Source organism: Hyperolius riggenbachi, chromosome 9, assembly GCF_040937935.1.
Source record: "Hyperolius riggenbachi isolate aHypRig1 chromosome 9, aHypRig1.pri, whole genome shotgun sequence".
In the NCBI taxonomy this organism is placed as follows: domain Eukaryota; kingdom Metazoa; phylum Chordata; class Amphibia; order Anura; family Hyperoliidae; genus Hyperolius; species Hyperolius riggenbachi.
In genome coordinates, this window is record NC_090654.1 from 38816823 (window position 1) to 38824322 (window position 7500).

The 7500-nt window shown below is 47.2% G+C and overlaps 1 protein-coding gene across 1 annotated transcript; it reads right to left on the reverse strand.

The window, feature by feature from the left end:
- Positions 1–914: 914 nt before the first annotated feature.
- LOC137533416 (uncharacterized) lies at positions 915–6229 on the reverse strand. The gene is made up of 5 exons (XM_068254811.1): positions 4657–6229; positions 3787–3864; positions 3155–3235; positions 2437–2502; positions 915–1078 (listed from the first exon to the last, which is right to left on the reverse strand). The coding sequence occupies exons 1-5, from the start codon at positions 6227–6229 to the stop codon at positions 915–917; spliced, it is 1962 nt and encodes a 653-aa protein (XP_068110912.1).
- Positions 6230–7500: the final 1271 nt, after the last annotated feature.

The following is a 7500-nucleotide window of genomic DNA, read 5'->3' on the forward strand; positions in this document are numbered from 1 at the left end:
TTTACATTCCAGCGTAACGTATCGAATTTACATGATCTATTACCACTTCCCATGGGCTGGAGGAAGCCCACGGTAAGTGGATTGGGTTTATTTGCATGTGCCTCAACCCTTCCTTTTAGAAAGGTAAGGTGCAAGCAACATAAAAAAGTGAGTTTTACTTACCTGGGGCTCCTACCAGCCCCATGCAGCCATCCTGTGCTCTCATACTCACTCACTGCTGCTCCAGTCCCCCGCTGCCAGCTTGACGACCTCGGACGTCCGCTGGCGGCATTTAGAAGATTTCTACACATTCCTGCTACTGCAGGAACAATAAAAAGCCTACATTTTAACGTGTCACTGGCTCCATGTGTACATGGTTACGCATTGAACCAGTAACGCATACAAATGTTATGCTATTGTTCCGGCACTGCCGAGAATGCGGACCAATGTACGCAATGCCTGGCGCAGACCTCCGAGGTCATCAAGCTGCCAGCGGGGGGGGGGGGGGGGGGTGGGAGCGGGACTGGAGCAGCAGTGAGTGAGTACGAGGGCACACGATGGCTGCATGGGTCTGGTAGAAGCCCTAGGAAAGTGAAACTCTTTATAAAATATGCATAAAATCGTGTATAAGATACATAGGTTCTTTCATTTTCAGAAAAATCACATGTGATTTTCCGGATGGGAAAACGCAATTGTACAGTGGAAACGTAGCCATACAAAGGTTCCAATGAAAGCGGACCATATAGCAAAGATGATATTTTTTGTAACTAAAAACTATTGTGTGCCCGCAGCAGCAGCAGCGTCCTGCAGCGATTAGCACAAGTTTGTGCCTTTGTGTAGGCCCAAAAAACGTGTAATACGGCACCTTAACTGGTCACTTCAAAACAGACACAATAATGGTACAAAAAAAAAAAAAAAAAAAACCCCAAAAAAAATCACAGCTGGAGTACTGCAGCTCTTAAAGAAGAGACCTCCTCCTGCACTTTAAGTGCCATATTTCCAATGTGCTGCAGTTTCTGCAGCTTATGGTTGATCTCGACCATATCCTCCTCGACTCGGCGTAGCCTTTTCAAAATTTTCTTTTTCCTTTCCAAAAAATCTGTAAAAAAAAAAAACCATAAACCAATCAATAACAATGTTTTAGGACAACACCATGCTATGTAGCCATAGGTTCAACAGTACGTGGTGTTCTTGCCAAAGTCAGGTAGGTATACTTGTCCCAATATACATAGAGAGACATTGATCACCCTCTATAGCAAGCCTAGATGCCCTGATATCGCGATTGTTCTTGTACCAGTATCGTTTGTAAAATACATTTAGCACAGTACCGTATATACTCGGATAGAAGTCGACCACGTGTATAAGTCGACGCCCACATTTGACCCCCAAAAGCTGGTATTTTCTCAAGTCTAGTCTAGTCAGCCTTGGGGAGTTGATGGCTGCAGGTGGGGACTAGGGGTGGTTACTGGCTCTGCACTTGTGGTCCAGAAGTAATAATGGCTGCACTTGGGGAACAGAAGATAATGGCTGTAGTACATAAAACTCTGCAGCCATTAACTCCGCCTGCTCACCAGGTGCTGCTTCAGATTTTCACACTTCAACTCAGTGCTATGGCCAGTTTCCCCCTATAAACTCCACCTCCCCTTCCAGCTGCTATTGTGCCTGCCGCTCTCTCTCCGCAGGTGTCCCCTCTCTCCCCCGTGTTCACTGAATGAATGCAGTGTAGAAGCTACGTTACCTAATCCACCGCTGCGCGCTGTGTCCTCTGATCTCCTCTCCGCTCATGCCGGCGAGCCGTGGATGACGGAACGTATGTCACCTTTCTACACTGCATTGATTCACTGAACACGGGGGAGAGACGGGACACCCGGGGAGAGAGAACGGCAGCCACAATAGCAGCTGGAAGGGGAGGGGGAGTTTATAGGGAAAACTGGCCATAGCACTGAGTTGAACTGTGAAAATGTATGTAACTGAGTCCTACATTTCTCGAGTTGTAGTCGAGTATAGACGGTATTTATTTACCACAGTAGCACTATAGTTGACCAAGTTTCGGTTGAATCGTTCACTCCGTAAATAAAGGATCGTGGGCCTACAATAGCAATGAGACCTGCCCTTGGCTACATAGCATAGTTGTTCCACTACACCTTGGACAACTATAGTTGTCCCAGTAACCTACTATACTATTCCCATAATAGCTACTCTACCGCTTCCAGTACTGTGTTATATAGCTCCCTCACTATACTTGCCAGAGTATAGAAATTCGCGTAGGACAAGTATAGCTACTATACATGCCTAATTGGACCAAGCATAGTTGTCGCCGTTCATCAATTTTCTATGTCCTGACACAGCCACTATAGTTACCTACATTCTTTTTTGGTTTGGCAGATTGCCAACAGCCGTGTGACATGCTGTCATGTCAGTACAGTGTTTTTGGTAGAGCACTATACAACGACTTACCAGAACTGGAGGCTGTGCTGTCTTGGTCACTGTCGTTGTCGACTTGCACTGTAATGTCCTTCAGTTCTACAAGTACATAAAAGGGCAGAGGAGTTGGCACATAGGAGTTTGGTATTTTGGTTACATACAACTTTATCCATGAAAGGGCCGGCGGTGTTTTAGCAGCACACACCGCTGCTCGGTTTGTGCACCCGAATACGCAAATCGCAGCACTACCTCTACCTCTGGTCCCCGGATGACATGACTTCACTGGCTGTTACCCCACTGATGTGTTGCTGTCTCTATGATGACAGAAGTCATGTGATGGGGTCAGGTGCCTTTTTCATTGGCTCCTGAGTCTGTCATCCAATGTTAACCCAGGGCAATTGCTTACATGGAATGCCAGGACCAGGAGCCAATGAAAACGCCTCCTGGTGGGGGAGGCGTTTTCCGCCTCCCCCACCTCATTCCCAGTCCTTCATTGGACTAGTCAGCAATGCAATCGCGCAACGTCCCCCTCCTATTCACAACGTATTGTACTGTCAACCAAGAGTTCACTGGGTCGTTGGTTGGGCTCAAACTGTCCTTGTTTGTTTTGGGGTGGAGTGGTGGTGGGGGGGAGGAGGGGTTGGAGGGAGGCTGTCCTTTTCCCATGTCTGAGGGCATTTTTAGCATCCGGATTGGACTGCATCCTTCCGCTGTGAATAATAAATGTGCACATACAGGGATGCTTATTTACCTTCGATTGCAGCTGGCTGATCTTCAACGTTGTGAAAAGTGTCATTGGTGGTTAGAAGTGGGGGTGCTGTTGGCACATGGGCTGCGGAACCAATCAAAAACAACTGTGTCAGTCCACTGTTTTATACAGTTTTATCAAACCAAAGTACTCAATAGTGGGCAATCTCAAACCATTTGAAGCTGCTAGCATGACGGGAGCAGTGATGATCGACGAGTAATAATTAAAATAACCACGAGTATTTGTCTACTCGTCATTCTGTTGGTAAGTACCTGGTATTAGGGAAAATAGCCTGCATGCAAGTCAGTCACTAATCCCACGCAATTTGCATCCTAATGACGAGTACAAAACGACTCGTGGTTATTTGCCTCAGTACTCGTTTCTCATCAGTGGACGGGATAACCAAGTCAGTTTGCAAGAAAACCCGGGGTGAATGGGGCCTTACAGAGATCCACAGATGTAGAAAAATAATTTTCAAAATCTAGCTGGGGCTTCCTCCAGCCCCATAAGCCTTCCAGGCTTATGGGGCTGGAGGCAGTCCCAGCTATGTGTAAAAGCATTCCCTTTTTGGTAGCTACCTCCCTCTCTGGATCCCTTGATGAATAACATGAATCTGCGGACAGTGTGTCTCTTACCTTCAACGGCGCTTGTGGTTGAATTTCCGCCTTGGCTGACAATCTTCTGTAGCTCTGGTAATGGTACGGCAACAGGCTCTGCAAAGTGAAGACAAACAAAATATGGCAATGTCACAGTGAGGACTTTTGGACCAGCATTTTTTTTACTATGCGTGCTTCACGGCGCGCATTAAAGGGTAACCAGAGAGGATGAAATAAAGGTTTTCTACATACCTGGTCCTTCCTCCAGGGCCATACGCACGGTTCGTTCCCACGCCACTGTCCTCTGCTGCCTGGATCCGGCGTTAATGGGTCGCGTCATTGCCGCGAGCCGGCCAACGGGCGATTCTCATCATCGCAGGGCGCTCCCTCTATACAAGTACGCATGAGGCTGACAACTGCGCCGCCAAATGCGTAGGGGTATGGAGGGAACCCCTGTGCTGTGGCCAATTGGCCGCGTCCGCCTGCGGATCCAGGAAGCGTAGGATGCCGGCGTGGGAACGATCCAGGCTTATGGGGATGGAAGAAGCACCAGGTATGTCTAAAATCCTTGGTCTTGGTTATTCCTCTCTGGTTCCCTTTAACGTCAGTACATGAAGCGGCATCACAATTCAACATTGGTTGCAGTCAATAATTGAGAATAAATGGGGAAAAATGGGTGCCCAAACAGGCTTGGGGACCAGGCATTGGAGTTGGATGTCAACAGATTTTGGCCCGGGGAGCGGTATCCAGACCTAATATTTCCCTGGGGACCGAAGTGGGAGGGAGTGGAGGGTTGGCGAATAAGGCGGAAGGGGGGGGGGGTGTGTGGGGGGTTGTTGAGGGTGGTTGTCGGGTGGTCTTCTAAAAGCTATGTAGGTAGGTGGGTGTGGACAACATTTTTTTCATTACCTGTATGGGTTTCTTTCTCCCTCGGTGGCGGACTTTGTGTCGGCAGGCAGCTCCTTGTCGTTTTTGTTGTCACTTGGCCTACAGAAGGAGAAAAAATTAATAGACACAAGATGGCAAGGACAGAGACAGGAATGGAGAGATGGAATGCAGTGTTGGTGGGATCGAGGGTAACCAAAAAGCGTTTATACTTACAAGTCTTCAACTCCTCTCTCACTCTGCTTAGGCAGCGGCGTTGTTTGTGCTTCAAGTCGTACCATTTCTTTATTAGTGCACTGCGTTCTCGCACCTTCCCCAATTTCTCCCTCAACTCTTCCACCACTTTGTCTAATATTTTATTCTTGCGGATGTTTGGATGGCGGTAGGTGCCCAGAACACAGTCATAATCTCTGCTATCAAAGTGGCGCACAAGAATCCTTACTTCTCCCTTGGTCATAGGAGAACACTTATGTCGTGTGTTCAGCTTCTTCTTCTTTGGTTCAACTTTTGCATACTTTTTCTCTTTTTTGGGATTATCATCATGTGCAGCGTCAGTCGCACCTTTCTTACGGTGTTCAGTGACAGGCTGCGCAATGGCATCGGCAAACGACAATTTCTGCCGTTTGGCAGGCGACTTCTGTTCGGTCGATCTCCTTTTACATGGATCTTTGGTGGAACGAGAATTGGAACAGACATTGGTGGTCTTTGTGGACACTGTCACATTGTCTGCAGTTGTTTTTGCAACGGCAGTGTTTGTATGGTGTGTTTTTTTGTTTGTTTTTGGCATTTTACTTTTTCTGGAGTGTGCCGTAACATTGGTGCACTTAGTGACGCTCTTTGACACACTGTGATTGACAGTTTGTGGTACAGTGACTTTTGGACACGAAGGCTTTGATTCTGTTCGTCGCACTTTACAGCTTTCATTGGTGGCCTTGGTGGCTTGCTTAGATACACGCCCAGTGGCGTTACTTCTGTGTCCAAGTGTCTGTGTATTTAAAGCAGTTGTGGTGCGTAGCGTGCCAGGTGTATTGTCATTGGTGGTTTCCGTGGCATCACGCGACATATGTGTGCGATTGTGTGTTCTTGCAACTGACAGTGCTTGTTTTGGCTCCTGCTCATTGTTCTTTTTTAAACCGTGGTGCGTTGGCATTGTCTCAACTGTGTTGGCAGCTTTTGTTGATTCACGTGCAGCTGGCATGGCTTTGTTGCCTTGGTCGGCTAGAAATGGTACCCCATCACTATCATTGGTGGTTTTCGTGGCATGTGTGCGATTGTGGTTTCTTGCAACTGACTGTGCTTGTTTTGCCTCGTTTCTTTTTATGCCATGCTGCGCTGTCATCATCTCTGGTGTGTTGGCAACGTTTTCGGATTGATGGGCAACTGGCAGGGCTTTCTGTTTGCTTTGGTGGGCTTCAAAAGGTCCCCCATGTGACCCTGCGGCCTGTACGCCTTGTGTATCTTTCAAGAGTCCGCCTGGGACCTCATGCTGGCCATGTTGTCCTACCTGTTGTCCTTCACGCGTCGGTTTACCTTTTGATGTGTGTCCTCCACCCCCCTCATCTGCCTCTTCCACTTCGGAGTCATGCTGGGAAGCCATTGTGTCCAGCAGACAGTGCGACGACACAGCACCTTTGTTCGTGCCGCCTGCCACGTGCAACGCCGTCTTCTGAGCCTCGGGCGTTGGCTCCCGAAGTCTTGTAGCGCGGCGGGGAAAATGGATGACTCCGCCCCCGACGTACGTCGGCCGTCAGCTGCGTGCAGGAGAAGCGATTAAAAAAAAAAAAAAAAAATTTCATTCTGAATCGTACATAGAAAAATAGTGCCCACATGTGGAATATTATACACTGAACACTGCATTTGAATCGCCCAACCATTTTTGTCATACTTTGCGTGCGAAGGGGGGGGGGGGTTCACAAGCCCAAAATAAAACATTGTTTGTACTGTTTCTTACACGCAAATTGGAATGTGGTTCGTTTTGTACATCGATAATTTGTAGAATTCGTGAGAATCGGAAGATATGTGGTATTGTAGAATCGTCAATGTCGACAATATTGGAATTCTTGAGAATCTGAACATTTGTACAAAATGTGCAATCGTCAATGCCGATACTTTGTGAATTCTTGAGAATCGGTTCATTTTTTTGGCATCCAATGAATGGAAGAACAATGGAAACGTCAATGAATTGAAGAACAATGGAAACGTGCGTGCCCTCATTAGCCCAAACAAATGCTTGAAAACATCAAAGCAAACAACTACATGACCCACCCCCCCTATTGACAAAGCAATACACAGTTCCTACTGTCCATTCTGCAGTGTGCTTTGTTGAGTGGAGGCCTCAGTGAGAAGTCTGTGCAGAGCCACTGTGTGTATTGCGATTGAAGACCAACACATTTTATGTAAGTTTTCCATTATGAGGACAAATTGTAGTGTTGTATGGGGTAATGTTCCAACAAATTATGGGTATGTTTGATGTGGCCCATGATAAAGAAGTAACATTTTTGGTGTTTTTTTGTTCTCCATAGAATGCCACGTCCCAGAAGCACTCCCACGATGACAGCAGAACAATTGCGGGTATTCATAGAGATGTACCAGGCCCGGCCGAGTTTGTGGCAGAAACAATGCAAGGATTATTCCAACCGGTACAAGAAGGACGCTGATTACGAGGCACTCGCAGAATACTGCCGTACCTTTCTCCCTGAAGCCACGGTCAGCTTTGTAAAGAAGAAAATTGCAAATCTGCGGACAGTGTACAAAAAAGAAACGTATAAAGAACAGGACAGCAGGCGATCGGGTGCTGGTAGTGAGGAGGTATACCATTCAACTTTGTGGTACTACTCGCTACTGAGTTTTGTAAGGGATCAAGACCTG

Excerpts from the sequence above, each read along its gene's own strand:
- LOC137533416 (XM_068254811.1), bottom strand. The coding sequence starts at position 6,229 with ATGGCTTCCCAGCATGACTCCGAAGTGGAAGAGGCAGATGAGGGGGGT. Across the intron at positions 2,503-3,154 it reads TCAGCCAGCTGCAATCGAAG|AACTGAAGGACATTACAGTG; the intron begins GTAAATAAGCAT and ends ATGTACTTGTAG. Across the intron at positions 1,079-2,436 it reads CAGCACAGCCTCCAGTTCTG|ATTTTTTGGAAAGGAAAAAG; the intron begins GTAAGTCGTTGT and ends TTTTTTTTACAG.